The sequence below is a fragment of the Pneumocystis jirovecii genome (assembly GCF_001477535.1).
Source record: "Pneumocystis jirovecii RU7 chromosome Unknown supercont1.6, whole genome shotgun sequence".
Taxonomy (NCBI): domain Eukaryota; kingdom Fungi; phylum Ascomycota; class Pneumocystomycetes; order Pneumocystales; family Pneumocystaceae; genus Pneumocystis; species Pneumocystis jirovecii.
In genome coordinates, this window is record NW_017264780.1 from 204,392 (window position 1) to 231,830 (window position 27,439).

At 30.1% G+C, this 27,439-nt stretch overlaps 16 protein-coding genes across 16 annotated transcripts; 9 read left to right on the top strand and 7 right to left on the bottom strand.

Annotated features, from left to right (window-relative positions):
- Positions 1–88: 88 nt before the first annotated feature.
- On the bottom strand, positions 89–1,687 carry T551_01522 (uncharacterized protein; the record flags this gene model as incomplete). Its single annotated transcript, XM_018373785.1, has 5 exons — positions 89–215; positions 261–314; positions 359–437; positions 482–608; positions 659–1,687. 5 exons carry the CDS (start codon positions 1,685–1,687, stop codon positions 89–91), a joined length of 1,416 nt encoding a protein of 471 aa, XP_018229960.1.
- Positions 1,688–2,986: 1,299 nt separating this feature from the next.
- Positions 2,987–3,616, bottom strand: T551_01523 (uncharacterized protein; the record flags this gene model as incomplete). The annotated part of the gene is made up of 3 exons (XM_018373786.1): positions 2,987–3,294; positions 3,352–3,522; positions 3,568–3,616. 3 exons carry the CDS (start codon positions 3,614–3,616, stop codon positions 2,987–2,989), a joined length of 528 nt encoding a protein of 175 aa, XP_018229961.1.
- Positions 3,617–3,760: 144 nt separating this feature from the next.
- Positions 3,761–4,415, top strand: T551_01524 (uncharacterized protein; the record flags this gene model as incomplete). Its single annotated transcript, XM_018373787.1, has 4 exons — positions 3,761–3,917; positions 3,959–4,211; positions 4,254–4,333; positions 4,372–4,415. The coding sequence occupies 4 exons, from the start codon at positions 3,761–3,763 to the stop codon at positions 4,413–4,415; spliced, it is 534 nt and encodes a 177-aa protein (XP_018229962.1).
- A 127-nt stretch (positions 4,416–4,542) lies between these two features.
- Positions 4,543–7,528, bottom strand: T551_01525 (ATP-binding mismatch repair protein; the record flags this gene model as incomplete). Its single annotated transcript, XM_018373788.1, has 12 exons — positions 4,543–4,778; positions 4,841–4,989; positions 5,037–5,970; positions 6,026–6,167; positions 6,220–6,299; positions 6,354–6,438; positions 6,481–6,589; positions 6,630–6,758; positions 6,799–6,968; positions 7,014–7,222; positions 7,266–7,352; positions 7,396–7,528. 12 exons carry the CDS (start codon positions 7,526–7,528, stop codon positions 4,543–4,545), a joined length of 2,463 nt encoding a protein of 820 aa, XP_018229963.1.
- A 223-nt stretch (positions 7,529–7,751) lies between these two features.
- Positions 7,752–8,539, top strand: T551_01526 (endopeptidase catalytic subunit; the record flags this gene model as incomplete). Its single annotated transcript, XM_018373789.1, has 4 exons — positions 7,752–7,999; positions 8,128–8,234; positions 8,282–8,343; positions 8,393–8,539. 4 exons carry the CDS (start codon positions 7,752–7,754, stop codon positions 8,537–8,539), a joined length of 564 nt encoding a protein of 187 aa, XP_018229964.1.
- A 650-nt stretch (positions 8,540–9,189) lies between these two features.
- Positions 9,190–9,967, top strand: T551_01527 (uncharacterized protein; the record flags this gene model as incomplete). Its single annotated transcript, XM_018373790.1, has 5 exons — positions 9,190–9,319; positions 9,360–9,418; positions 9,464–9,582; positions 9,627–9,762; positions 9,803–9,967. The coding sequence occupies 5 exons, from the start codon at positions 9,190–9,192 to the stop codon at positions 9,965–9,967; spliced, it is 609 nt and encodes a 202-aa protein (XP_018229965.1).
- Positions 9,968–10,486: 519 nt separating this feature from the next.
- Positions 10,487–12,890, top strand: T551_01528 (uncharacterized protein; the record flags this gene model as incomplete). The annotated part of the gene is made up of 6 exons (XM_018373791.1): positions 10,487–10,522; positions 10,575–10,783; positions 10,830–12,100; positions 12,149–12,709; positions 12,752–12,796; positions 12,841–12,890. 6 exons carry the CDS (start codon positions 10,487–10,489, stop codon positions 12,888–12,890), a joined length of 2,172 nt encoding a protein of 723 aa, XP_018229966.1.
- A 183-nt stretch (positions 12,891–13,073) lies between these two features.
- T551_01529 (glutamine-tRNA ligase) lies at positions 13,074–15,911 on the top strand (the record flags this gene model as incomplete). Its single annotated transcript, XM_018373792.1, has 10 exons — positions 13,074–13,359; positions 13,404–13,475; positions 13,520–13,749; positions 13,793–13,993; positions 14,038–14,099; positions 14,144–14,352; positions 14,400–14,700; positions 14,748–14,769; positions 14,812–14,882; positions 15,089–15,911. The coding sequence occupies 10 exons, from the start codon at positions 13,074–13,076 to the stop codon at positions 15,909–15,911; spliced, it is 2,277 nt and encodes a 758-aa protein (XP_018229967.1).
- A 323-nt stretch (positions 15,912–16,234) lies between these two features.
- On the top strand, positions 16,235–17,398 carry T551_01530 (uncharacterized protein; the record flags this gene model as incomplete). The annotated part of the gene is made up of 5 exons (XM_018373793.1): positions 16,235–16,295; positions 16,337–16,460; positions 16,507–16,587; positions 16,637–16,967; positions 17,012–17,398. The coding sequence occupies 5 exons, from the start codon at positions 16,235–16,237 to the stop codon at positions 17,396–17,398; spliced, it is 984 nt and encodes a 327-aa protein (XP_018229968.1).
- Positions 17,399–17,538: 140 nt separating this feature from the next.
- T551_01531 (uncharacterized protein) lies at positions 17,539–19,657 on the bottom strand (the record flags this gene model as incomplete). Its single annotated transcript, XM_018373794.1, has 11 exons — positions 17,539–17,613; positions 17,664–17,787; positions 17,829–18,160; positions 18,204–18,365; positions 18,408–18,541; positions 18,585–18,636; positions 18,688–18,921; positions 18,965–19,180; positions 19,225–19,359; positions 19,403–19,449; positions 19,498–19,657. 11 exons carry the CDS (start codon positions 19,655–19,657, stop codon positions 17,539–17,541), a joined length of 1,671 nt encoding a protein of 556 aa, XP_018229969.1.
- A 779-nt stretch (positions 19,658–20,436) lies between these two features.
- Positions 20,437–20,964, bottom strand: T551_01532 (uncharacterized protein; the record flags this gene model as incomplete). Its single annotated transcript, XM_018373795.1, has 5 exons — positions 20,437–20,463; positions 20,507–20,699; positions 20,748–20,781; positions 20,827–20,887; positions 20,941–20,964. 5 exons carry the CDS (start codon positions 20,962–20,964, stop codon positions 20,437–20,439), a joined length of 339 nt encoding a protein of 112 aa, XP_018229970.1.
- Positions 20,965–21,335: 371 nt separating this feature from the next.
- T551_01533 (transcription initiation factor IIB) lies at positions 21,336–22,436 on the top strand (the record flags this gene model as incomplete). Its single annotated transcript, XM_018373796.1, has 3 exons — positions 21,336–21,481; positions 21,525–22,313; positions 22,358–22,436. The coding sequence occupies 3 exons, from the start codon at positions 21,336–21,338 to the stop codon at positions 22,434–22,436; spliced, it is 1,014 nt and encodes a 337-aa protein (XP_018229971.1).
- A 235-nt stretch (positions 22,437–22,671) lies between these two features.
- Positions 22,672–23,329, bottom strand: T551_01534 (uncharacterized protein; the record flags this gene model as incomplete). The annotated part of the gene is made up of 2 exons (XM_018373797.1): positions 22,672–22,849; positions 22,899–23,329. The coding sequence occupies 2 exons, from the start codon at positions 23,327–23,329 to the stop codon at positions 22,672–22,674; spliced, it is 609 nt and encodes a 202-aa protein (XP_018229972.1).
- A 296-nt stretch (positions 23,330–23,625) lies between these two features.
- Positions 23,626–24,312, top strand: T551_01535 (uncharacterized protein; the record flags this gene model as incomplete). The annotated part of the gene is made up of 3 exons (XM_018373798.1): positions 23,626–23,817; positions 23,868–23,987; positions 24,049–24,312. 3 exons carry the CDS (start codon positions 23,626–23,628, stop codon positions 24,310–24,312), a joined length of 576 nt encoding a protein of 191 aa, XP_018229973.1.
- A 350-nt stretch (positions 24,313–24,662) lies between these two features.
- Positions 24,663–25,233, top strand: T551_01536 (uncharacterized protein; the record flags this gene model as incomplete). The annotated part of the gene is made up of 4 exons (XM_018373799.1): positions 24,663–24,705; positions 24,748–24,915; positions 24,964–25,022; positions 25,066–25,233. 4 exons carry the CDS (start codon positions 24,663–24,665, stop codon positions 25,231–25,233), a joined length of 438 nt encoding a protein of 145 aa, XP_018229974.1.
- Positions 25,234–25,264: 31 nt separating this feature from the next.
- On the bottom strand, positions 25,265–27,240 carry T551_01537 (uncharacterized protein; the record flags this gene model as incomplete). The annotated part of the gene is made up of 8 exons (XM_018373800.1): positions 25,265–25,409; positions 25,452–26,325; positions 26,367–26,538; positions 26,584–26,711; positions 26,758–26,875; positions 26,921–27,096; positions 27,144–27,165; positions 27,205–27,240. The coding sequence occupies 8 exons, from the start codon at positions 27,238–27,240 to the stop codon at positions 25,265–25,267; spliced, it is 1,671 nt and encodes a 556-aa protein (XP_018229975.1).
- Between the last annotated feature and the right edge of the window lie 199 nt (positions 27,241–27,439).

Sequence of the window (27,439 nt, forward strand, 5' to 3'; positions counted from 1 at the left end):
TAAATATATAAAAACCAGAGTATTGTTTGATGTATTTTAGCCAAGTGCGACATGTCTTATCATGGGTTTCGGATCACTAATACCAACATTAATCGGGAGGCTCCTGTTCCAACTGATCTTCCATATTACTATCAAAATCCTTTGATTTATCATCCTCTTTATCGCCTTCTGAATTAGGGAATTGATTTGGTATATTAGTTCCAACTGTTGCACGACTAAATTATGTTCAACTTAAAGCATAAAGAAATATGTTTACGCACCATATTGCACATGTATTATTTATTTTCAGCCATGGTATGATACAATTATCATGGCTAAAAACATTAATTTTTAATCCCATATTAATTATATAACTTACAAATAATGTTTACATGGTAATGTTATATATACTTCTTTGAGCTGATAATTTTCCTTACAAATTGCACAATCTTTTAATTCTATACTTATTAGATACGTATGAAATATTGTCCAAATGATTTACCTTCTTTCTCTTCAACTATTGTTTTAGGCAAAGCATTAATAACTTCATCCGATGCAGGAGGCGGTGCATTTGTCGATGGATATTGTTCCATCAACTGTGTTATGATATTATCGAAGCCAGTAGATGACTAAACAGTATTTTTATTAGTATACTTTTTCTAATTGTGTTTCATTATACCCAAACATAATCACCCGGATTTCTCATTGTAAAAATGTTTGAAAAAAAACCACTTAAAGATCTTGTTGTCAGTCCATCCTCGGGAAACCCACTTCCAAATGCATTTTCTAAGAATGATGCCAAATCATGTATGGGAATTCTTGTTGTACGTGTACCTTCCTGGGCATCCTGCTCCGTCCTTTGAGTTGTATTTTGACTTGTATTTTGGCTTGTGCTTTGTTCTATTTCTTGCCCGGTATTCTGTCCTGTATTGTCGCCCTGCAGTGCTTCTTGCTGTTCAGAAGGATGTCTTGACCAAATAAATGACCTTCTAAAGATAAAGCTATTTGGTCGAGATCTCTCTGTTTCTTCCGCTGGTGCTGATGAACTTTCTTCATGTGTATGTGTATCATGGCGCCCTGATGAATTACATAAAGCAATATCCACTGTTGCATTGCTCCCAACAATGCTTGAAAGGATATTTTGAAGCATTGTTTCAAATTGTGCTGATAAAGAAAGATGAGTTGCCGGCGCACCGCAAGCTACACCATCTGAAGTACCAGCTGCAGACCCGCCCGCGTCTACCACAGCTGAAAAACTATATGCACCACTTACATTACTTGCATTATTTGTATTACTTGCACCACATGCACCACTTGTACTGTCTGCACTACCTGTGCCATCTGCACTAGTTGTATTGCCTGTATTATTCGTATTATCCGTATTCGTCACATTGCTCATATAAACAGCCCCACACGAACTACTTATGCCTGCATTATTATCTTCCCCTGATGAACTTGTTGTTGTTGTTGCTACATTTGCTCCTGGCACACATAATGTAACCGGTCGATGTCCAAAAGACCACACCCATCCTGGCATCCGTGGAGGTAGAGCAAATTGTCGAGGATCATCTGTTGCCTCAATCTGTTTAGTATTAGCCAGATATTTTACAACTTGCTTCTGAAAAATATTGCAAAGATGTTGCAAAGATATAAGATAGGTGTTGTTAAAACATGATGGATTAAAACATTGAAAAACACCATAAATCATCCAAAATATTAAAAATCTAGTGTGCAATAAAGTTTAAAAACAGCTGAAAAAACAAAATCCATTCTAAATCCATATTGAAGCCTCAAAAATCACTTAAAAATCCTTGAAAAACAGACAAAAATCGCCTAAACACAGACGACCTGAAATACTCAAATAAAATACCCAAAAATGTCCTTGAGCATCTTAAAAATAAAAAATACCTTTTCAGATTTATATCTTGCAAAACAGCATCCCTAGACACAAAAAACATCACTGCTTGGTTCTTTGGTCTATTAAAACATTATTTTGCGTACCAAGACATCCTGAATACGCTAAATGCGCTTCAAATGCCTGAAAAACAAATACAATGCTGTACATAAGGCACTGTATTTTTCCTGAATATATCCTATATATTTCTCCTGTATAAAATTGCTGTTTTGTATGTTCCTCTTGTATCTATGCGTATGTACACGCATTGTATATGCACTCTATGTGCATTCTATGCATTGTATACACTGCACACGCTACATATGCACACACTATGTGCTATATATGCGGTATATATGCGTTATATATGCGTGCCGTATGCATTACAATGCATATACTAGCATACGGCACGTACACTATCGAACTGCATGTTTTTATATGCTATATGCCTGTTATATGCGCTGTATGTGCCCCATATCCATTGTATATATACACTATATGCACATTATATGTCCTGTACATGCATTATATGCATTATACCCGCAATACATACATAATATATGCATTATATGCTCATTATATGCTTATTATATCCGCTATATGCGCTGTATATACGCCAAATACAATGCATATGTCTCATACTTGCTGTCTATTCTTTACCAATGCTTTTCTCTTTTTTCCCAATATTTCCCTTCAAAAACCCCTTTATTGTCTTTTTCCTTTGTTTTATATGTTTATTCTTTAATGATCTGCTTTGTATACGTCTTACATGCGTGCTATACGCCTCATATATGCATTATGTATCTGCTTTAATATGCACCATCTTTGCTTTATCAAAGCTGCTTTTTTGCAAAAGAGCTTCTATAAACCAGTGGATTTACCTACCCTTTCAATAAAATCACTGCCACATCTTGGGCATTGTGCTGCGGCTGTAAATTCAGTGGTACACGCGTGACAAAAATAGTGAGCGGATTCCGCGGTGTCCATGTTACGCAGCAAACACGGGGGTGAAGAAGAAGGCCAAGACAAGGTGAAAAAAAATACAGGAAAAAGTGCTGAAAGAAGAGATTTAGAGAGGAAATATGGAGGATAAACGGAGGAGAAGAGGGGAAGCTATTTTCTGCGGCGAGCCCAGGTGCCGATGACGAGGCCACCTAAGGCAAGAAGAGAGCCGATGATGGCCATGCCGAAATAGCCTTCTGGAGGAGAAGTTAGTAGAGATAAAAGGGAAGAATAGATGCCTCTTGTGACGTTGTGGTCTATGAGTGCTTGGAGATGACGTGCCTGTATATTGTCGGGTTCTTTATCGAGAAGAAGGTCGTTATAGCGGCGAGCATCGCTGTAGCTTCCTAGTTTGTAGAGGCCGAGTGCAAGATAGTAAAGACATTCTCTACGGCGTTCTGGAGACTCTCTGTATATTTCTGCAGTGCAAAAGTAAGGAATATGTTGAAATCAAGTGGTTGAAAACAAAAATGTACCTGAAAGAAGTTTTACACCGTCCTGTTGTTCTGACCGCGTTCGGCTCTTGACAAGGCCCCATGCATAGTTGAACTTTGTCTGTGTACTTACAAAGGGCCATTCCCGTTGGTATTGTCGACGTAATACTTCAAGATCGTGTGGTTTTAGTGCTGATTCTGTTTCTGCTGCATCTGTAGTGATTTTAGCCGTTTTTTTCGAAAAAAAGGGACCCATACTTGGAAGAGAAGAGGGCTCTTCATATACAGATGGTCTCCGTTCGCTCATCTTTTAAAAATAGAGTATTACAGTGCCAAAAGTACTGTTTTATCTGTTGTTTCCGCCTTCGATGTTGAAAGTATGTGGTTGCCCTGGTGATGCTATGTTTACAACAAAGCGATATAATATTTATTAAAATTTAATTGAATAAATATGATAGGAGAGACGCCTCAAGAACTGATTCAGTCAACTCTTTCTGGGTTTCAGATTGGTTTAGATCTTCAGGCAATTTCCCGTATTCAAGATACCTTCCGAGCAACATGTAAAAACAGAGAAATAAAACAACAAAACTCAAAAGCCGTTTTGAAAGGTGTATATATAGATGTTGTGAATTTAACTAATATGTATTAGGATTGCAGAGGCAACTTGAGCTTTCAAAATCATCGGCATTAGCAAGCCAGAATTCACCATCTCGAGCAGAACATGCTTCTGTAATATTAGCAATGGACCGTGAAAAGTTTAGCCTTGCAAAGAATATTAATGAGCTTGAATTATCGATAAATACTTTAGATGCAACGCACTCTAGGTTGAAAGAAGAATTGGAGCAGCTTGAATCAGAGGATGTTATGAAAGATACAGAGTTGATGACAGATGACTCTACATTGTAAATCCATAACAAATGTGTATGTTTTGTTAATAATTAAAGGCTCCGACTGAAGATCTACCGTATGCTTGGAATCGACTTGCTTGAGGACGATACCGGTGTTTATACTAAAGCTATTATACGTATAAATAGTCTTATTAGTGATGCTTTATTAAAATAGACCAGGAAATAAAAACAACAGTGATGTACATGAGGTTAATATAGAGCCCAGATATAGTCATTTTTTTTATTCTAATTATCTTTGGGACCTAATTTCAACATAAAATGGTTGGTGTATTATAAAATTTTATAATAGTATTGTTTGTATTTAATATTAGAATAAAATTGATAATTATGTTTGTGAGATCCTACCAATCATTCTAATTGTTGGTCTTCCATGAGGACAGTTCCATGGATTATCCATTTCTCCCATACGCTTTACAATATTATACATTGTACTTAACGTTAATGCATCTCCAACCATTACACTAGAACGGCATGCTTTCGATGCAAGAATATTTCTAATTTTGTTACATTGTACATCTTTTTGTGGATTCTCTTGAAGTTTAGAAATCATTTCTTCTAAATCTACATATTATAAGAAATGAAATTATGCTTAACTTGCTTGCCTTCAACTCCAAAAGTGACACCTTTATTTTGAGGTAAAGAGACTAATTTACATCTTTCCCCTGGTTTTTTATTATGATCTAATTCTATCTTGAAACCATTTTTTTCTAAAATTTCTATATGCTCCATAACTACAATTTCTTCAATTATAGTAAGATTCAATTGGTATGGTCTAAATACGATAATCAATTTAAAAAGAAAAAATAATAAAAATCTTACTTTAGTAATGGCTGACTTTCTATAGTCGTATTTAACAGGAGTTTTTCAAATTTATACTTTTCATCACTTGCATGCTGATCAATAATAAATAATTCTAATTTAGATCCTTCTTTGTGTGATGGCAAAGATACAATGATAAATCCAAGGTTAAATTGACCTATAACTTTCATGGAAAAAAAGTCTTTTTTGGATAATGCTAAATTGAGTTGGTTTTCTGACTGTTCTCGAGACATATCAGACACATCTAATGACTCTATTTCCGTATATGAATCTGTGTTTAAAAAATCTTCAGAAAATTTTTTCTTAATTTCTTCTTTTGATGTAACTATAGAAGTACTAAGTTCTCGATATTCATATTCATATAAGTATTTAACATTCGCATTTTCGGGAACCTTTTTTGTTTCGTTACTAATTGTATTTCTTGTATAATGATCATTATTTCTTAAAGTATCTAATTCGGAGATTTCACATGTAATAGAATTATTTGCTTCAGATGAAAATGTAGCGATGTTGTCTGTTTCAGTTGTATTTTTAGAAAAACTATCAGAAAGAGGTATCGTTTTTTCACTTTTTCCTTGTTCATTATGAACACTTGCTGTATTTTCTTTAATTGGGGATTTAGACCCATTATTAGAATTAATTGTAGAATTATTTAATAGTTTTTGAGAAAACTCATCATCTTTTTTTCTTTTTAAACTTACTGAAACGTTCGATTTATCACTTTCTTGGTGATATTTAGTTCTATTATTTGAAGACAATTCTTCAATACGTAAACTTTTATCTATATCTTTTTCTGAAGATAAAGTGTTTTGTTTTTCTTGAGACCTATTTCTAAAAAGATATTTATTTAAAGGAACATTTTCTGATGAATTCGTATCCATATTTGTTTTTTCTGGAATATTTTCTCTATTTTCACCGCGTGTAGTTTTGGAATCTAAACCAATATTAAAAATAACTAAATTATAAGACAAATTAATAGTTAAAAATACCATTTGTGGAATATGAAAATCTTTCTTTCGTAAATTTGTCCAAAGATTGATCTAAATTTTTAAAATTAGACTTTTGACTTAAAGAAATTGTATCTTGATCTATTTTTTCCGATGCATTTTGAAATAAATCATTTAAAATAGACTAAAAGATATTAATTCTTATAAATATATCTATACTAGATTAAAAAACAAACTTTTAATTCACAGATGATCTCCTTTTCATGATGTAGAAAAATTGTTCTTTTATCTACTGATACATTTATATCATAAGAATCTAATCATATTTAGAATACATGTATATAAATGTACATAAAAATATGAAACTTACTTTTAGGCATTATTAAGTTTATAAGAATAAACGGATATTGCAATATATTATACATCTTATATATTTCTCCAATTGCTCTCGTTATCTAGTCATTGATAAGCGTCAATAGATATTTAAAATAAAAAACCTGTGGAAGAATACACGGACGAGAATTGATATAAATATATTGTTTCTTTGCGTTTATATATGTTTCTCCACAAATAGGTTTCGACAAAAGTCCTGACACTTCAATATTGCTAAAAATAGTTATTTTTTTTTATAAAAAATAGCTGTTACTATAAGTTTAATATTGAAAGTTTACAATTAATATCCATTAGTGTAGGCAAAAGCCGTGTTCCCATAAGATTTGCTACATTTTCTTTTATATGCATATTTCCGCGTGTTGAAAAATGTATTATTTTTGGTCTTGAAAATAAGCCTTGAAAAAATATACAGTAATTATTACTTTTTTGGCTGTTCATTTGTTACTAACAGCTTAATACCCGTTGTAATAATTGCATATGACTGAATCATGGAAAGTGCCTTTTGAAAATCGTGCTTATAATTCCGTTCAAATTCCTTTCTACGTACAGGAAGAGAATAAAAGAGTTGCTCAACACGTACAACTGTACCCTTCTGTCTTTATTAACCTCGCATATATCACGCATATATTACGCATACATGTGATGAAACAACCTTTTTTGATACAATATTTGCCTCTTGATCATATGTAATCTCTGTTGCATGTGGTACTTGTTCTTCTGCCGCCGTAATGATCTTTACACGGCCTAATTTGCATAGTGAATGCAGTGCTTCCCCTCGAAATCCGTAAGATGAAAGTGTATCAAGGTCTTCAAACGTCTGTATTTTGGACGTTGCATGCCGTTGTGCTGCACTCTTAGTTTTGTATGCATATACTCTACATATACAGACCTAAATGTTCAAGATCTTCAACTAAAACTCCATGTCCGTTATCTGAGACCTCTAAGAACTCTAATCCATAGTTTTTAAACTTGATTTCTGTTCAAAAAATTGGTTTTTTTTCTTTAAACTTGTTATTTACCAATTACTGTACTTCCTGCATCTAATGCATTCTCTAAAAGCTCTTTTACTGCTGAAGAAAGGTCCAAAATAACCTGACAAGACGATAATGATGCTCCTACTTCGTTTGAAAGCTTCCAAATCCGCATTGTCATTCTCTGTAATTATCTATGCTGTTGAAATGGAGTCGGAGAATTGATACGCGGTACGCGAAACGCGAAACGCGTTATATTATTTACGGCTACAGAACGTGAGATGTGTTCAGTGTACTCGAGTATACATATATATTTTAACATATACTTTAAATGGCCCATGTTAACGCTGTAATAGAGGCAATAAGTGTTTAAAAGATTGTATAAAAGGTTGTAAATATAGAAAATGCCTCGTATTTCGTTTATAGGTGCACTGGTGCGGCAAACAGGTCTTTTTATTGCATGGTTGCCGGTGCTAGTTTTTGTAAATGATCATTTTGTTAGTGTAGGAATGGTAGAGGGGCAATCAATGCAACCAACATTGAATCCTCATGTAAATGGTCTGTGGAATGATTGGGTGTTGCTGTGGCGATGGGGACTTCATCGTCGGGACGGCACACTTGCAATTGAACGTGGACAGGTGGTGATGGTTAGGTAGGAAATATATAATACGTTTAGTGCAGATTTAGTATAGAATTGATGTATATAATATGGATCAAATGAGAGCGGGATGCACTAGATGGTTTATGGAATATATGGGAGGTAAGCTTATATAGATATAGATCTCCGGTTGAGCCAGAAGCGTATTTGGCAAAAAGAGTGATTGCAGTAGAAGGAGATGTAGTGCAGACGCGTTCACGAGCTAGTGTGCGTGTAAAGATTCCAAAAGGTATGTAAATTTTATTTATTTTATGTTTATGTTTAAATATAGTGTAGGTTATATATGGATCGAAGGAGACGAAGGTTTTCGATCTTGTGATAGTAACACATATGGAGCGGTATATACTTGAATAATATGAAGAAAAGCAAAATAACGTGATATTAAAGATTCCTACCGCATTGGTTGAAGCAGAAATTACACATATTATATGGCCATGGTGGAGAATTGGTCGTGTTAAGCAAGGTTCTGGACGACATGTAAGAGTTTGCCCAGGAACAGTGGAAGATTTGTCTGTATCAAGGTTTAGATCATAATGAATAATGAGTAATATAAAAAAATATGTTTTTTTATATTTTTCAACATGTTATGTGTATTATATATATTATAAAGCGTTACTTATAAAGCATTGTTTTTTGCTTGGATTAATGTAATAATGACATATACTAGCGGTCAATATATAAGAAAAAGTTTTGGTTGGGGTTTCTATGTATTTGTGTTTTTTTGCGTTACATATGTTTAGTATTTTGAAATATTAAAAGAATAGGAACTCTGAAGGCATTTAGTGGTTTCTAAGAATGCATGGATTCTCATATGGGTATTTAAGTAAAATAGATTGCATGGTCTTATTATATCTGGCAGGATTTAAAATGTTATTTTTAGTACAATATTTTGATTTATGTTTTTATGAATCTATTAGACAGCATTTTTGGTTTAAAGAAATAAAATGCAAATTATCAATGAATATGATCTCTTTGAAGATTTCTTTTAACTATTTTATATTTTTTTAAAATATATGGAAAATACAATAATACAATATCTTAAAGAAAATATATGTATATTTAAATAGATGAATATATTTTGCATAGGAATTCATATAATTAATAAATTTAATAGTTTTTAAATTAACCACATAATTTCTCTTAATATTAAGAGATATCGATAAGCGAATGAATACTTCGAGAAAATGTCCTTATCAGAAAATCAAGAGTTTTCTAGTATAGTTAAGAAGAGTTTTAGAGACATTTCCGTTGATTCATCTGGCATTAATGCTTCTGAGTTTTTGTTAGCATCGGAATCGTTTCTCAATATTATTGGTAAAGATTATAGTTTTTTTCTTGTTGATAAAGATTATAGATCTCTTAGATGCAAATATCTTTTCTATTGTTAAAAATGATATTAAAAAGAATATAAAAGTATGATTACTTATTATTGTTTGAAAAAGGTTGAAGTTTCTTTAGAAAATCAGAGATTATATAGTAGAATATCCTTTACAATCTGAAACTCTTGAGTCACTTGTAAAAAACGAAGCTATGCAAAAAAAAACCGTTGCAACAGAGGGACTTTTATGGTTGATTAGGTTTGTTTAGGTATTTGTTTTTTTTCTCTAATATTTCTTTGTAGAAGTTTTGCATTTACTTCTTGTGCTTTACATAGAAGTATGGAAAATGAAAAGGAAGAATTGTCGACTAGTTTTTCGAAAGCTTATGATGAAACACTTAAAAAACATCATTCTTTTCTTGTACGACCTATTTTTAGCGTATATTTTGTCTTTTTATTTTTATTTTTTACATTTATAGATGGCAATGAAAAACTGTCCACGTAGAGATGCTTTTTATTCAAAGATTTGCTCAGATCCAATAATTCTACGTACGTCTGTTAATGAATGGCTCTCTGGTTTAGATGAAATTATTTTTTCTTTACAAAATTTTTATGAAAATGGTCAATATTCTCGAGGCCTTTAAAAATACATATACGACTATGTTTACAAAATACATGGTTTTATACATTACTGGCTTTTATTAGTTTTGCAAGTTGTATATGATTTTTTTAAATTTTATAGTATATATATTAATTTATTATGATCGATAATTAAATCTTCGATGTCAAGCAATACACAAAAATTAGATAGAAGCACATCTAAAAAGCAGCTTTTTATAAAAATAGTTTATTAAGTATTTTAAAGATTGTTTTATACAAAGGAATTTTGATATTTTAAGTGTTTTTATGAGACTTTGTTTTTGAGGCATTTTAATATATTAAATATTAATAAAAACTTGAAGAAGGGATTTTAATAAAATATTGCGAAAGGTATTATTGCTTATTTTAATTAGCTTTATAATGTTTATGAGGTTAATATTTTAAGATATTGTAGCATTTGTCCTTTTTAGGCGTCAGAAAAAGTATATAAATTTGATCTTCACGTTTAGGTAAATTATGATGTTTTTTTTCTTTTTTATATTAAGTTTACGAAAAAACTAGACATGAATCACAGCGTTTCAAGCTCTGAAGTATATTCTGTAAGTTTTTTGTTTTTTTATTATTTAAATTTGCCTATTAATTGATTAAAAGGCTGTATATTCCGGTGTACCTGTGTATGAAATGATTTGTCAAGGAATTTCAGTGATGCGAAGAAGATCTAACTCATACCTTAATGCCACGCAGATTTTAAAAGTTGCTGGCATTGATAAGGGAAAACGAACAAAAATTCTTGAAAAGGAGATTTTAGTTGGTGAACATGAAAAAGTTCAGGGCGGTTATGGGAAATATCAAGGAACATGGTGAATGCGAATTATGTTAATCTTCTTTGTATTTAATATTCCTAAGGATTCCTTTTGAAAGAGGTGTAGAATTTTGTCGTCAATATGGTGTTGAACAAATGTTATGGCCGATTCTCTCTTTAGATCTTAGTATGGACAATCAAAATAATAATACACCTACGAAGGAACAAGCACTGGCCTTCCGAAGGAAACAAAGCTTTGATTTAGTAGATAATAAAAAGGAGCTACCAAAATTAAAACCATCTTATGCTACATATCCATCAAGTTCATCATCTATTTCAACTCTTAATAGAACAAAGGTACCATCTCCAAAGCATGTTAATTATGCTTTAATGGATCATAATAACAATTTTTATTATTCTGCTCCTTACCCAAATAATCAAATTTTGACTTTAAACAATTCTAAAACTAATGAAAATGTGAATAATGAAGAGTCTTCAAGAAAACATTCAGAATATTTGCATAGACCTCCAGATCCTATCATATCTCCAAGTGTTGCTCGAAAAGAACATCCTGCTTTTATAAATATGAGTTTAAAAATGGATAATAAACCATCTGAACCTTTGGATCAAAAAAATGCTCAAAACTTTTATAGATCGAGAGATATATTAACAAGTATATTTTTAGATAGTGATATACAGAGTGTTCCTAGTGTATTGACTAGCACGTCTTCGGAAGATGTTTTAGATATAGATATACCTATTGATGATTTGGGTCATACAGCTTTACATTGGGCGTCTGCTTTAGCACGACTTCCTTTAGTTGCTTCTCTTATTTCTAAAGGTGCAGATCCTTGTCGTGCTAATTTTTCTGGAGAAACGTCACTCATTCGTGCCGTATTAGTCACAAATAATTTAGATCAATCTACTTTTCCTGAACTTCTTGAATATATATATCCGGCTATACCTCTTGTTGATCATCAGGGAAGAACAGTATTACATCATATTTCTTTGACGGCTGGTATAAAGGGTCGGAGCTCTGCTAGTCGTTATTATTTAGAAACATTACTTGAATGGATTGTTAAAGGCTCTGAAAATGGAAGCGGATTAACTTTGTCATCTTTTGTTGCTAAAGTTGTAGATTATCAGGATAAAAACGGTGATACTGCTTTAAATATAGCTTCTAGAATAGGAAATAGAAGTATAGTACAGCAGTTATTAGATATTGGTGCAGATGCAACTATACCGAATAAAGCTGGTTTACGACCTCTTGATTTTGGTATTACTGGAGAAATACCTACATCTTTTCATGTATTTGAAAATCCATCTCCTGTTATCTCTGATGTAGTTGTTCAAAAAAGCGAGGATGTTTTTGAATGTAAGTTTTTATTATGACTAGTACTATTATTAGCTTACATTTATGGAGTTTTGAGAACTGTAATTACTACAATGGATAAAGAGTTTTATGATGAAATACATAAAAAGCAAGAGTTGATTGATTCTGCTCATGGACTTTTGCGTGATGCAACAAGAACGTTGGCAGGATTACGGAAAGATTTGGAAGATTCAAGAAAGCGGGCAAGTTGTCTTGCTGATATACAGCAAAAATGCAAGAATATTGAAAGAGCAATTAATGAAGAGACACTTTATTTTTATAACCATCATTCTGATCCATCTTTTAAAATGAAAGAAATACTTAATACAACTAATTTATTTAACGAAAAAATCGATCCCGATGCGCCTTTTTTTGTAGATATATCACTAGCTGATGTTGTTGATGAAGAATCTCCGTTGTTTATTTCAATTCCAGTCTTATCTGCACGTATTGCTGCTTATCAAAAAAATGCTAAGGTACTTTGTGCTCTAGCTACTTCTTTGCGTGGAAGAAGCTCTGAATTAGAGGACAAGTGTAGAAAAGTTGTTTCTTTATGCACAGGTGTTGAAGAAAGTAAAGTAGATTCTTTATTAGAGGGATTACTACAAGCAGGTACTTTTTTTAGTATACTTTTCGTTTCTCATTTTTTAATAGTTGAAAGTGATGATCATCAGGGTGTGGATATGGTTCGCCTTTCTGGTATATCAGTGTTTTCATTAATATTTTGTTAATGTTAATATTAGGATTTTTGAAATTGATTAATGAAGATCATCAAGGAGCAAAAATGAACTAGTTATATAAAAAGGATTGCTAATGAATGTTTATTTAAAAGTTTCTATTTGTAAAGATGTATATCAAATTGTATGATATTATTAAGTATAAATGTGATAATTTTAAAAGGCTCTCTATTTTCCTGTTCGATTTATCCACCGTTCAAAAAAGCTGAGATTTTAAAAAAAGATTGAAAACTTCCTAAATGTCGGAAGATTCTTTGAATACAGTTGAATCATTAGAAAATGCATTCCGTTTAATTGGTTTATCTGATTTAAAGATTCAAGAAACATTAAAAAACACAAAATTAAGCAAACTTCTAGCACAAAATGTGCTTCAAGCTGGTGTTTTGGTTTCAGGTTGTACAAAAACACAGGGAAAACTGTTATATATTCTCTCTACAAGTGGCCGACTTCTTGGAGAATGTGGAAGAGATTATATTTGTCGTGGAATTATGTCAAACAAGTTCCAAACAGCGTTACAAGTTGAAAGTATGATATTATATCTTGATTTTTTGTTTATTTGATCAAAATAGCTGCAATACGCTATGCTCTGGATAAAAATGATGTGTTTGATTCAGATTTACTAGACAAAGCATCTGGTGTTGGTAAAAAAATTGATAAAAACGTTTATATGTTTATATTTAATAAGGAATAACGATTAATGAGAAAGAATTACATTATGAAGTTCATACATATATAAAGAATAATAGAAAGGCTATAAAAGGTGCTATGTCTAAAAAAGTTGCTTTAGTTTTGAGTTCTTTGCGTCAACATCCACTTTTAAAATGGGCAGATCAATTAATGTTGAAAAGATATGTTGAAAATGAACTTTCTTTTGAAGGATCAGATGATGATGAAGTGGGATATACTAAAAAAGATGTATTAAGAAAAAAAAACAAAGAGTGTGTATTGACTTTTTTAGGCCTCAATATGTTTTTCGGAAGATAAAAAAAAACTATATCAGCAAGATGCAACAGCAATTGAAAGTATTCCCAATATGTTTGAAGAAGGGTTCTTAGCAAGATTACATAAACCAGGGGGAAATAAACAACTTTATCCACAATTGATGGAAGAACATTTGAAACACACGAAAGGAAGAGTAGTAACACGGTTTCCACCTGAAGTATTTTTTATAATATATTTTTTTAGTCATATTAAAGTTTTTAGCCTAATGGATATTTACATATAGGTCACAGTAAAGCAATTGCTATTAATTTTGGATATGCAAAGTATAATATATTATAAAATGATGTTGAAATAATAAACAAAGTAGATATCATGGAGGATATTGTTATTTGCGTTATGATGATACTAACCCAGAAGCAGAGGAGGATATCTACGTTAAGTCTATCAAAGAAATTGTTGAGTGGCTAGGATTTGAGCCGTATGCGATTACATTTTCAAGCGATTATTTCGATGAATTGTATCGTTTAGCCGTTTTGTTGATTGAAAAGGGAAAGGCATATATTTGTCATTGTAATGGTATATATATATATATATATATATATATGATTCATTAATTTGTACAGATTCTGAAATAAAATATGGAAGAGGTGGAGAAAATCATGGGCCGAGAATTGCATGTAAACATCGTGATCGCCCTATTTCAGAGAATCTTAAAGGTTTTGATGATATGAAAAATGGTGTATATAAAGTTTCAGAAGCTGTTCTTCGAATGAAACAAGATTTAGAAGATGGGAATCCTCAAATGTGGGATCTAGTTGCATATAGAATTTTGGACTTTCCACATCATAGAACAGGTACCAAATGGAGAATTTATCCTACTTACGATTTTACGCATTGTCTTGTTGATTCTTTAGAAAACATAACGTTTGAAAATATTTTATATAATATTTTTTCATATTAATTAATTTTAGACATTCTCTTTGTACTACAGAAGTATTCATATTCTTCTCTTAAAAGTTAAATTAATTTTTAAAGTTTATTGGTTCTAGACGTTCATATGATTGGCTCTGTGATGCTTTAGAAGTGTACAGACCTCAACAAAGCGAGTAAGTTAGTTCATATTACTGTTTTTTTTATAATTTCAAAAGATATGGACGTCTAATGATTACTGGAACTGTATTGAGCAAAAGAAAAATTCTAAAACTTGTATCAGAAGGTATAGTAAGAGGTTGGGATGATCCTCGACTTTATACTCTTGTTGCTTTAAGGAATTTTTTTAAATTATTCAAAATTGCATGCTAATTTAATATAGAAGACGAGGTGTTCCTCCTGGTGCAATATTGTCATTTGTTAATGAACTTGGTGTTACTACTGCTGTAATAAATATTCAAGTTAGTCGTTTTGAAAATTCGGTTAGAAAATTTTTAGAGAATATAACACCTCGCTTGATGATGATCCTTGATCCTATTTTGATTGTTATTGAAAACCTTCCTTTTGATTATTATGAAGAGGTAGAAATTCCTTATAAAATGGACGATTTAACATTTGGAACTCATTATGTTCCCTTTACTGCCCGGATATATATTGATAGAAGTGATTTTCGTGTTGAGGATTCATTAAATTATTATCGTTTAGCTCCAGGAAAATTGGTGGGGCTTCTTAAAGTACCTTTTCCAATTAGAGCTGTTTCTTATACTACTGATCCAGTATCTGGGTTAGTTTCTGAAGTAAGGGCTGTATATGAAACTCAGAATTTCGAAAAACCTAAGACATATATTCATTGGATAGCAGAAACTGTTAATGGTGATTCTCCTATTCATATTGATCAAGTTAGAATTTTTAAACAGCTCTTTAATTCGGAAAAACCCACATCACATACAAATGAAGATGGATTTCTAGCAAATATTAATAGGGATAGTGAGCATATTGTGAGAAGTGCTTTAATTGAAAAGGGTTTTGAAGAACTTAAACAAAAACAACTTAAAGATCATACAGATACATTTGAAAATTTAGAATTTGAAACTCTTCGTTTTCAAGCTATAAGAATTGGATATTTTTGCATGGATAAAGATAGTACGCCTGAAAAGATAGTTCTTAATCAAATCGTTTCACTCAAAGAAGATAAAGGAAAATAAAAAATTTTCGAGTTAGTATTTTTACATACTAATACATGATTTTTATACTTTTTCTTTCTATTGGATTCTAATTTTCTAAAGTACATACATAAGTTATAACATTAATTTATTCAATATCAGTTTATCTTTTAATACGTTTTTGTCAATACAGCTATTCAACTTAAGAAATACTAAGTTCTCGAATTTTTATCTAAAAAGATAACACTTTTATTATCATTATTTTTCAAATTAATTTTTGTTATCTTTCTTGACACGTGAAAAATCCATTTGTTTTGATTTTCGTGATAGTACCGATTTCAAAAACACAAAATAAATATGCAGAAATGACTTTAAAAACAATGAAAAAAAGCGATCTACAGCATCTTGCAGTGCAGTTGAATATAAGTAAGTTAATGGTTTGAAAAAATGGTACTGAATAAACTCAGATAGTGATGGTTTAAAAGCTGACTTGGAAACGAGAATTGTTGATTATTTATTAAAAAATGAAGCTTCACTTTCTAAAAATCCGAATTTTTCATCTTATTATGCAGAGTTTTCTTCCAATATTGGGTTTTATTTTATTTAATTGCATTTTAATATGGTTTAATTGTATTAGATATTTTGCAAATAATGTAAAAAATTCTCGAAAAAAATCCGCAATTCTGCAGAAAACTATTGTCAAAAAGCCCTTACTTGTGTATGTTTTTATTATGTGATTGTTATATATATAATTGATTAATGATTAGGAGTGATCAAGGTGATTCTTTTGATGATAAAAATAATGATACTTTTTTTGTGGATCAGAACAAAAAAGGCCAATTTAAGATAGACAATGTTGTAAAAGTGACCCCTAATAATACGTCAGAGTCGGCTATACCCGATACAATTTGCATTTCTGAATTTGCTAAGGGTTTAACTTTAAAAAGTGATTTTGAACACTGTTCTCAACCTCATTTTGTTCCTGATAAATTATTAAATATACGCAAACGTTTATCCAGGGTCTTAGTAGTGGATTTTTTATTTTGTATTTATGAGTTTTATAATCTCTTAAAATTTTTGGTTCCATGGACATATGGGGTATTTATTTGTTTGACCAACGAATTGACCTGATTATGTTTAAGATATTTCTTCCTTCATATTTTGGTTCTTTTAGTGGCAAGATTTTTTATTTGCCTGACGTTTCTGTATTTTCTTCATTTAAAGATTTTTGGTTACCCTTTTTGACTTGGTGGTTATTGGCAATACTTGTACCTTTAATTGCTGCTATAATATTTAATTTCCATGAATCTGGAAAGGGAAAAAGTTCTAAAATAATTGATCCAATGACATTTTCTGTTGTTAAAGCAATAGTGGCGTATTCTATATTTTATAAAGGTCTTCGGGAAAATTTATTTTTTCTGGATTCCATATTTGTCGTTAAGCGTGCTGTTGGCGTTGAGCTTATGTTTATTATGTCTTTTATAGGAGTATTATATGCAATGTATGATACTTCGATTTCTAGAAAATAATTTTTTGACGTATAATTGTACATTTTGTATACCATCTGAAGCTAAACTATAGATCAGTTATGTTTTTAATGGAAACTAGAGATATTTTATTTGTCTAAATATCATGTGCAGTTAAAAGGTTTATTTTTGTTATTAAAAATTTATGATTTTTTTATATTAATCTGAAGATTGTAAAAATATGTTTGTTGTTTTTTTGCCAAGTATCCTTCAGTATTCTATATAGTTATATAAGTTTAGTTTTTGTATTTTTTTCAATTTAACTTACATTAATTATAGCTAGCATTAAGGAGTAATTATTATAAAGAAACAGTTTTCTTTCTTTTTCATTTTTCATTTTATTACTAATTTCTGTAAGATATATTATGAGACTGTCCACTAATTTTTGAATACTTAAGATTAATATATATTATTCTAATAAATAATAACCTACTTTGTTTCTATAAGTTTATCATAGTTTTTAGAAAACATAATAAAAATTCCATTTAACAGGTCACCAAATTTTTGTGTAAGTACATCTGGAATTGTTCTATTATGATTTTCTGTTAATGAGTTTTTAATTGATATTTGTTTTAAATTTTTGCAATGCAAATTAATAGACTTTTCAAATTGATTCCAAAGCAATGTAGATATTTCGTTTATATAATCATCAAAAATGAAAATTTCTTTATTTTTTAAATCTGAATTTAGTTTTTCTATTGTTTTTACAGAAAGAAGAATTCCTATAATATCGCATGAGTTCTCTATTAATTGCTGATTAAATATCTATTTTTTATTTAGAGAATTATAAAATTAGACATAAATTTACTTTTGAATCAGATAAAGTAGTCTCAAATAAGTTTTTAAGATAATTGTTTAATTCCTGAGAATTATTAAATAACATAAATTCCGAAAGAAATAAATATTCTAAAATGATATTATTAACCAAAACTTGATTATAACTATAAAAAACGAATTCCAAATTATGAGTCTATATTTTTTAGTATTCATTTAATATAAAAATGTTTAGCACTTTTTTATCATCATTAGAAATATGAGTCATAATAATATTTTGATTTTCTCCTGAAATAAGACTAGCTCTATGGTTAATATCAAATTCTTGATATGATGAGAAAACTTGTATTTTTTTTTGAGGAAATGCAGTATCTTATATATGTTAAAATCATATAAATATTCTAATTTTTCTTACTCTTTTTAGATGTTTTTTCACAATTTAAAACAATAGTATCAAATGTATTCATCTTATAAAAAGTTAATAAAACTAAACTTAAATTATTTAATATTAAAATTACTTCAAGTTTTTCTAAAAAAGCCTTATATTTTTCAAAATGATAAATATAATACCATTGAATAATATTTTGATAAGTTTGTTTAATTTCAAAAATTATTTGATTTTGTCTTTTAAATAAAAAAGTAAATAAACATTTGTATTTTATAAGTGATTGGTGAATTGCTCTTAAATTGCTATAGGGAGTATATAATATTTTGATTTTATTTATTAAAAATTCTCGTATTCGTCCAATCGCCTGATTATTTTAATTTCATAGAAAATAAGCAAAATAATCATACTATCCATAAAAGTTTTTCTACTTCTTTTTCTACATATTCTTGTATTTTACATGAACCTTGTTCTTTCTTATTAGCATCAAAACGATCTAACATATTATCAAGAATAGAAAGATTATGTAACCATTTTTCATCGATTTTTGATTCTGAAATACAATAAATAGTTTCAGGGGGAAGAATGAAATCATTTATAACATCATTAATTCTTCTTTCTGTATTCTTTTTTGCTAAATAAAAGAAAATTATAAGAGTTTTCTATTTACCTTTCGTACTTGTAATTGCTGATTAATAGTTAAAGAACGTAGTTTTAAAGACTCCATCTCATTATTGATTGCTTCAAGATTATTTTGCAGGTCAAAAAGATAAGATTCTATGGAATCCAAGGTTTTATTACAAGACTATATCCGGTTACTATTTAGAAATGTATTTTATTTGAAATACCATTATAGAGCTATTTAATTCGTTTGTAATTTCAAGATCTTTTATACCTACAGATATTTAGATGTTATTTTTTAAATTTATTAAAAGAAAAAGACATTTTTTTGTTAATATTTCTTGAATATTTGAATCTTTTTTTGCATCATTTGAAGTATTTTTTGAGTAAGGAAAAACACTAATTAAACTTTTCAAGTCCCATTCCAGTGAATCCATTAATATTTTGTCTATTTTTTCTATAAAAATATCTGATTCTGTCATTTTAAAAATATTTTAAAAGTTTGAAGTTAAATTTAAAAATGATTTAATATTTACTTTTTTTTTCTTTTCTTTAAAATATATTGTTTTCCTTTGATCATATATATTTATTTAATTTTTTTAATATTTATAATGTTTTTAAAATAAATAAAAATTATATATGAAATCGTCTTAAGTTATTTGTTTTTTTTTAGAAATATTTATAATGAATAAATACTTTTTCCTTGAAAGACTACTTATGAATTTTTTTAACGTCATTTTACTATATAACAGATAAGGGTTTATTTTTACTTTGATTCTTGGATAAAATCAAAATTTTCATATAAATTATTAGTTTTTTTAAAAAAATAATAATTATATGTGTTGAAAAAGATAAATAAAGAATATCCTAATATGAACACTTTTAATTAGATGATTCTTCTATTAAAATTCAAGTAATTATAAAGACATTTTATCAATTAATAATCAAATGATAAAATTAATCGACAAAAAACAAACTATAAATAATATATAAACGAAATGCACTTTCTAAAGGCTGTTTTTATAGATATTGACAATACCTTTGTTCAAAATAAAAAAAATATTAATCTTATTTATGAGTCGTTTTTTTGTTTTTATAGCAAAAAATCTAAAAAGCTCTAAAAATATGAATACATATTATGTGTTCAAACCCCTAGTTCCTTTTTCTTTTTAGTTCAAAATATTTTAAGTAAAAAAAACACATACCGTCACCTATCATCACCTATTTACAACCATTTAAAGTTTATACAGGAAATATACAACTAATGTTGCATATCCTTTTTTTCTTCCTAAAAAAATAAATATTAACACTCTCTGGCTTCTATTAAGCACCTCAAACAAAGTATCCAAAGGATTTGCAGTATCTGCTGCTGCAGATGCTTCTGTTACATTATCTTTCTCATATGCATCCAAACGAGCATCAACATCCAAGTTCATTTCAGGTATTTTTGGTGGATTTGGAAGTTCCCAAAGCTTTACTTGGCCTTCTGAATCCGTAGGCTTAACTGTATATGGTTTGCAGCTTCTAGACCATTTTAAATATAAAAAAAAAAACATTTTTTCAAAAAAACACCTTAAGGCACGTAAATAAAGCTCCTGAACAATGTCTAAAATGTTAAAAACATGTATAAAGTCTGATTTTATAAAACCACCTTGATGTTGATATGATGATTGAAAAAATCTTCGGACTTGCTGTTTCAAAAATATGTGTCTCTAAAGAAGAATACTGTTAGTTCTGTATAAAATATATTATTTCTTTGTCTTACATTTGCTTTTATTCTATTCAACATTATTAATTAAGTTTTTTTTTAATGTCGACGTCAGATTTTTAATTTTAATCCATCAAAAATTATATTTTTTCATTTCTTGATTTTAAGTGTTAATAGATGAATTAAGAAGGTTTTAATAGCTTTTAAAAGAAGTGTTTCTGGTTCCTGAAAGAAACTGGCTTTTGGTTGGAGTTTTTAGCGTTAAAAAAGGTTGTAATAATAACTTTTTGATTTTTCATGAAAATATCTAAAACAGTATGACAAATAGCCTCAAGTTTCTTTATCAGCGTACAAATAGACAAAAAATCTATAGATCTGAGAGTTAATATTCTTTTGGATGCATAGAATTGTTTATTTCTGTGTGTTTTTATACAAAAATTTGATTTGAAAAAATGCCATCAACGACAGCAGATTCATATATAACAAACCCAGGAGCCATTAATCTTAATGTGCGCATTATCTGTCCTGATTGTAAGGAAGATCCTCCGAATTTAGTTGAAGAGTTTTCCTCAGGCGATACTGTGTGTGGTTCCTGCGGGTAATTTGTCTGAACCAAACGTGTTATAGTATTCATTTCGTAGACTAGTTGTAGGGGACAGGATTGTGGATACACGGTCTGAATGGAGGACGTTTGCTAATGATGAGGGCGGTGACAATCAGTCCAGAGTAGGTTCATCTGCAAACCCATTATTAAACGGTTCTCAGTTAGATACAATTATATCTACACAAGATGGTGGTCATGGTCTTTCAAAGACACAAGGGAGGTCTGTAGTTCAGAAGGGTGAGAGGAATCTAATGTCTGCGTATCGGGAAATCAGTGCAATGTGTGACGCTATACACTTGCCGAAATCTATTTCAGACATTGCTAAGCAAGTCTTTAAGCGAGTAGACGATAGCAAGGCATTGAAGGGAAGAAGCAATGAGTCTATTATATCTGCGTGTATCTTTATTGCCTGTCGCCAGGGAAAAGCACCAAGAACGTTTAAAGAAATTTGTACTTTAACTAATGTTCCTAAGAAAGAGATAGGGCGCGTTTTTAAGAGTCTTCAAAAGATGTTGACAGATAACAACATTCTCGATAATACAGGGAAAACAGACGATTCATATGTACCTTCTTCTACATCCCCAAAAGATCTTATGGTTCGTTTTTGCAACAGATTGTCACTTCCTACATCCGTTCAGATTGCAGCATCTGAATTAGCGAGTCGTGCAAGTGTTGAAGGGACACTTGCAGGGCGCTCACCTATCTCTATTGCTGCTAGTGGTATTTACATGGCGTCATATTTATTTCAACATCCCAAGCTTCCAAGGGAAATAGCGGAAGTAGTAGGAGTGAGTGACTCTACCATCAGAAATGCATATAGATCTTTGTATGTGTCTATGTTTTTTTAATTTTTTTCTTATGTTATATTAGATATGTAGAGCGTGAAAAATTAATTGATCCAAAATGGCTCAATGGCAGATCTATGGATATGATACTTCCAAGACCTTAAGAATCCATCCTATTTAGTATACATTCTTATATACTAAGACTCATTTACAAAATAATTCAATACTCAAACTATATTAAAACAAAAAATATAAACCAGCAATGCTATTTGGCTTCCCGCCATATGGCCTTAAAACATTATAAAAAACATACTACTATAGTGATTAGTATATAGATGCTGTTTATTTATATGTAAAGATACTTGAACACGTTTAAATAAAATTAGTCATTTTATCATTCTATGATTTATTTTGCATCTGTACATTATTTTTTCGTCTTTTACGTTTCATTGGAGTAAATTCGTCTTCTACTTCATCAAGTGTAGCACCCAAAGAAGACATTACTTCTTGGAAAAGTTTCCTGGGTTTTAAATCATTTATTTCTCCTTCAAATGGTCGTATCACTTTTTTACCACGACTATCAATTTGTTAGGGAATAAAACGCCTCTAACACATCCAAAACATACAATACAAATGATAAGCCTTCTGGTGTGTGTGGTTCATTCGATTTTTTTATAGGTTCTTTCGTCGAATCATAAATATTTTTTGTTTTTGAAAAAAAAGGGTTTCTTTCATCATAAAAAAACATCTTTGCTCCTTCTGAATCATCCTCCCATAATTCCTCTTCTTCTTTAGGCCTTTTTCTTGGAAAAAAACCTGGTTTCCATACATCTAAAACTTCATTTTTTTTTTTTAAAATATTATATGGTGTTTTTGGCGTAAAAAACGAATCTTCTGATTTTTTATATTGTTTTTCTATACATAAAGGCTTTTCTTCTGTATATTCTTGCTTATTTTTGTCTATTATTAAATCATCATATAAAGAACCATGAAGTGGAGTCGGAGGTGTTGGTGGTAGTTGTGGATACAGTGGAGGCGGCGTTGAAAGGCTTTTCATAAATATTCTATGCCTATAGATGCCTTTTGGAGTCTTTAAAGCAAAAAAAAGGCGTTAAAATGGCTTAAATCATGAAAATTGCTGAATCTTTGTAGTTAATTGTGGTTGACGTGAATGAAACCATAGCAACGACCGACGTCAGCATTTTGTGTCAAATAATAAAGGATTTATTTTGGAAAAAAGTAGGTTTTGTGTAGTATTTTTGTTAATAAAAATTATTGATAACGAACTAGAAGAGACTCTTTTATATATATACGGAAAAAAACGCGAAAAAAGCGTTAAAAATAGGGTCAAAAATGAGTTTTCAAGATGATCCATTAACAAATTTCTCTCGTTTACAAATAGCCGGGCAATCAGGCATTTCTTCTGATAAAGAAGTATCAGAAAGAGATACTATGTTGCTCAAAGAGCTTGAAAGTGTTCAAAAATTGAATAGAGTGATTGAAAAAGCTATTTCTGGCTTAACAAAGGCACAAGAAAATATGGAGGTAAATAGTCTGGAGAATGAGGGTTTCTGGACATAATACAGCGTATATAGATTGTAGAGCAGACAGTTAAGGATGCAGATAAGCTTCTTGAACAATGGATCAAGATTTTAAACCAAACAGAACATACTCAACAGTTAGTCTTGAATAAAAAATGGCATGGGGCAACAAAAGTGAGCTATTTTTTATTTAGAATATGTGTTATAAGATGAAGTAATTCCTAACGCTATTTAGGATTTATTAGATTTAGAGAATGAAGTTTCAAAAACTATAGAACAACCACAAGAAACAAAATCTTTTGAAGTATCAGAGAAAAAGATATCAGCTAAGGAAGTAAAGAAAGATCTATCAAATACGTCTTATGTAAACACTTCGGGCGTAGTAGATAGCGGAAAAAGAGTGAAAAAAAAGGAAACTGCGAAAACATATACTCAAAACAAAAAAACCACTGTATCAGCAACAAGTAAAGAAAATATAAAGAAAAGTTATAGAAAATGATGATAAAGGAAAAAGGAAATGTATATTTGTGATATTTTATGGTATTTTAAAAGGAATTCATTTAATAGTGTCTATGATATAATATAAATTTACTATTTTGAAATTTCAGTTATTTTTTATTTTAAATAGAATAAATAAAAAATATTTTTCTACATAAATGATATTATTTTTAAGATACATTTATGTTGAATTTAAAATAAAAATGTAAATTATTTAATATAATTTTTTATATACTTGATTTAAATTTTTTATCTTTATGATAAATTATAGATAACTTTTAATTCTATCTAAGTCTATTAATCAGAATGATTAAAAAAGATAATGATTTTGGGATAAAACTTTGAAAAAATATGAATAAAGATTCAAAACATATTGAAAACCAATTAAAAATTTGTATATTTTTTTATTATTTTCAAAAGATTAATATTTTTATAGTAAAACAGTTAGATGGTTCTTTTTCAAAGCTTCAAAATGCATTAAAAACAAAGTTAAATAAGAGTTTTGTTTTAAATCACAAAAATCTTACATTGGAAAATCAACTATCAGAAGAAATTGTAAATCTTAAAGAAGGATTAGAAAAGTTACAAGAAAAAAAAAATCCAGGTTTTTTTGATTATGCAAACCATATTTTATATGATTTAATACTTTTAGATGACAATACAACTAATGCAAAATATTACAAACTTTATGAAGAAATCATGGATGAAAGAGTATATTGTTTTAAACTAAATATGTATAAATTAACGTGAGTAGAAAAAAATTAAACAAGATATTAATCAATTAGTTGCTCTTAAAGAAGATGCGTTTAAGAATTTAAAAGTAGAAAAAGAACGTTTTGATAAAAAAATAAAAAATGATGAATTGAGTGCTTTAGAAGAATTTAAACACAAACTTAATAAAATAGTGGAAAATATTGAATAAGCTGTAAACATTTTTACAAAACACTTATCATTTATGTTATGACCGTAGGTGTGCAAGTACCTATATATTCCTTAAGGTTTAGTAGCTTCACTGCATATTCAAATAATACATGAAGGACATCTTTCGGTTTTAAATGTAGTTTTTGCCGATTTGCTTCGTATTTTTCAATATACAATCTACTATTAATAAGAATTGTATAAAAATAAATAAATAATCACCTTATGGTTGCTCCGCAGCTTCCTGTGCCTGATAAACGTACAACAATTCTACTTTTCCCTTCAAATTTTATATAAAGACCTTGATGTTCAACTATTTCTCCAGTAATTGAATCATGGTAGGAAAAATCACCGGCATCTTGAACTTTAAAACCATCAATAGGTGATGTTCCAATATAACCATTGTCTTGAATAATTTCTGAAAAACGAGTCATCGCCCTTGAAGCACCTAATGCATTAACCTCTTCATAATCATAACGTAAAAAGTAGGTTCGCCCATAAATTTTCCAAAAATCATTTAAAATATCAAGGACACCTTTGAATTGTTGATCTTTGGATTCCATATTAATAACAGCCAAAATATTTAACCAAGCTAATATGCCCCAAATGCCATCTTTTTCCCTAATATGACATGATCCTATACCAAAAGATTCTTCTCCACATAAAGAAATTTTGCAATGATCAAAGAGAGTGCAAAAAAACTTCCAGCCTGTTGGAACTTCGTAACACTTCATATTTTTTTTTTCTGCAACCAAATCTAATGCACTACTTGTTGGCATACTTCTGGCATAACCATAAATTTTTTTTTCTTTAAAATATAGGATTTTTTCTGCATGATGTGCAATGATTGCAAGACAATCACAAGGACTAACAAGTGTTTCTAGACAATATACCATATTTCTGTCTCCATCACCATCCGAAGCAAATCCTACATCAATTTTTTCGGCATTTACACGCGTTATTAGAGTTTTTGCATATACTAAGTTTGGATCAGGATGACCTCCACCAAAATCAGGCAAAGGAATACAGTTCTGGAGAAATGATGCGGGTAATCCAAGTTCATTTAGGAATATTTCTTTTGCATATGGTCCCGTTACTAGAATATTAGTTTTAAATCTTATTTCAAGAACTTTTTACCCCCATGTAATCCATCAAAAAGCATTCTGAAGTTCGGGAACCGTTGAAAAAAAGCCTTTATTATCTCGAAATCAAATATCTCCTTCATATAATTAACATAGCCTCGTACTGGATCAACTATTTCAATTGTAAATCCATCTTTTACTTGTACACCGATTTCGCTTAAATCCACCTTCTTTTATTAATCTTTTGAATTCCAGAAAAAAATTGACCATACTTCAGGAAGATTTAACGTAGTATACCAAGTAATTGTCCGTGTATAACTGTAGATTTTGTCTATCACCGTTTCTGATGCGGATTCACCTTGACTCATATTCAACTTGATACCGAAATCCCCTTCAGGACCTTCAAGAATCAATATTTAATATATATTGTAGATACTTTAACATACCACCTGGATTATGTGATGCTGTCAAAAGCAGCCCGCCCATTGCTCCTCGTGCCCGGATCATCCATGATGCCGCTGGTGTAGACAACAAACCATTACGTCCAATTACTAGAACTGAAACCTAATAATATTTATATTTAAGCCATAAAAGCATCTAAAAACATACTCCATGTGCTGCTGCCATACGTATAACTGTCTGAATCAGTGTCTGACTGTAATACCGTCCATCGCCACCAATAATCCAAACAGAGTTACTGGAAGGCCGGACTACATTAAACACTGCTTCCAGAAAATTTTCAGTATATCCAGGTTGCTGAAATACAGTAACTCTTTTTCTTAATCCTTAATTTATGTAAATAACTCTTATATTATCTTTGTTATTTCTTTACCCGATGTTCCTGGCCGTTGACCCTAAATAATAAGAAGTGTATAGATAATATGATTTTTTACCTCATATGGCTTGGTTTGTACTGCTTGAACATGCATTAGCAGAATCCAGTATTCTTAAGAGTCTTTGAAGCAATATAAATTTATTTAAAGTTACCGTTAGACGGTTAAACGTCTACACTAAATAAGTACGCTATAAATACATAATAAAAATACTTGTTATAAATGGTCATTTGCATTAGCAGTAAAATGTAATGTGTTTATTGTAAATGATTACGCTCATATCACTGCCATGTTT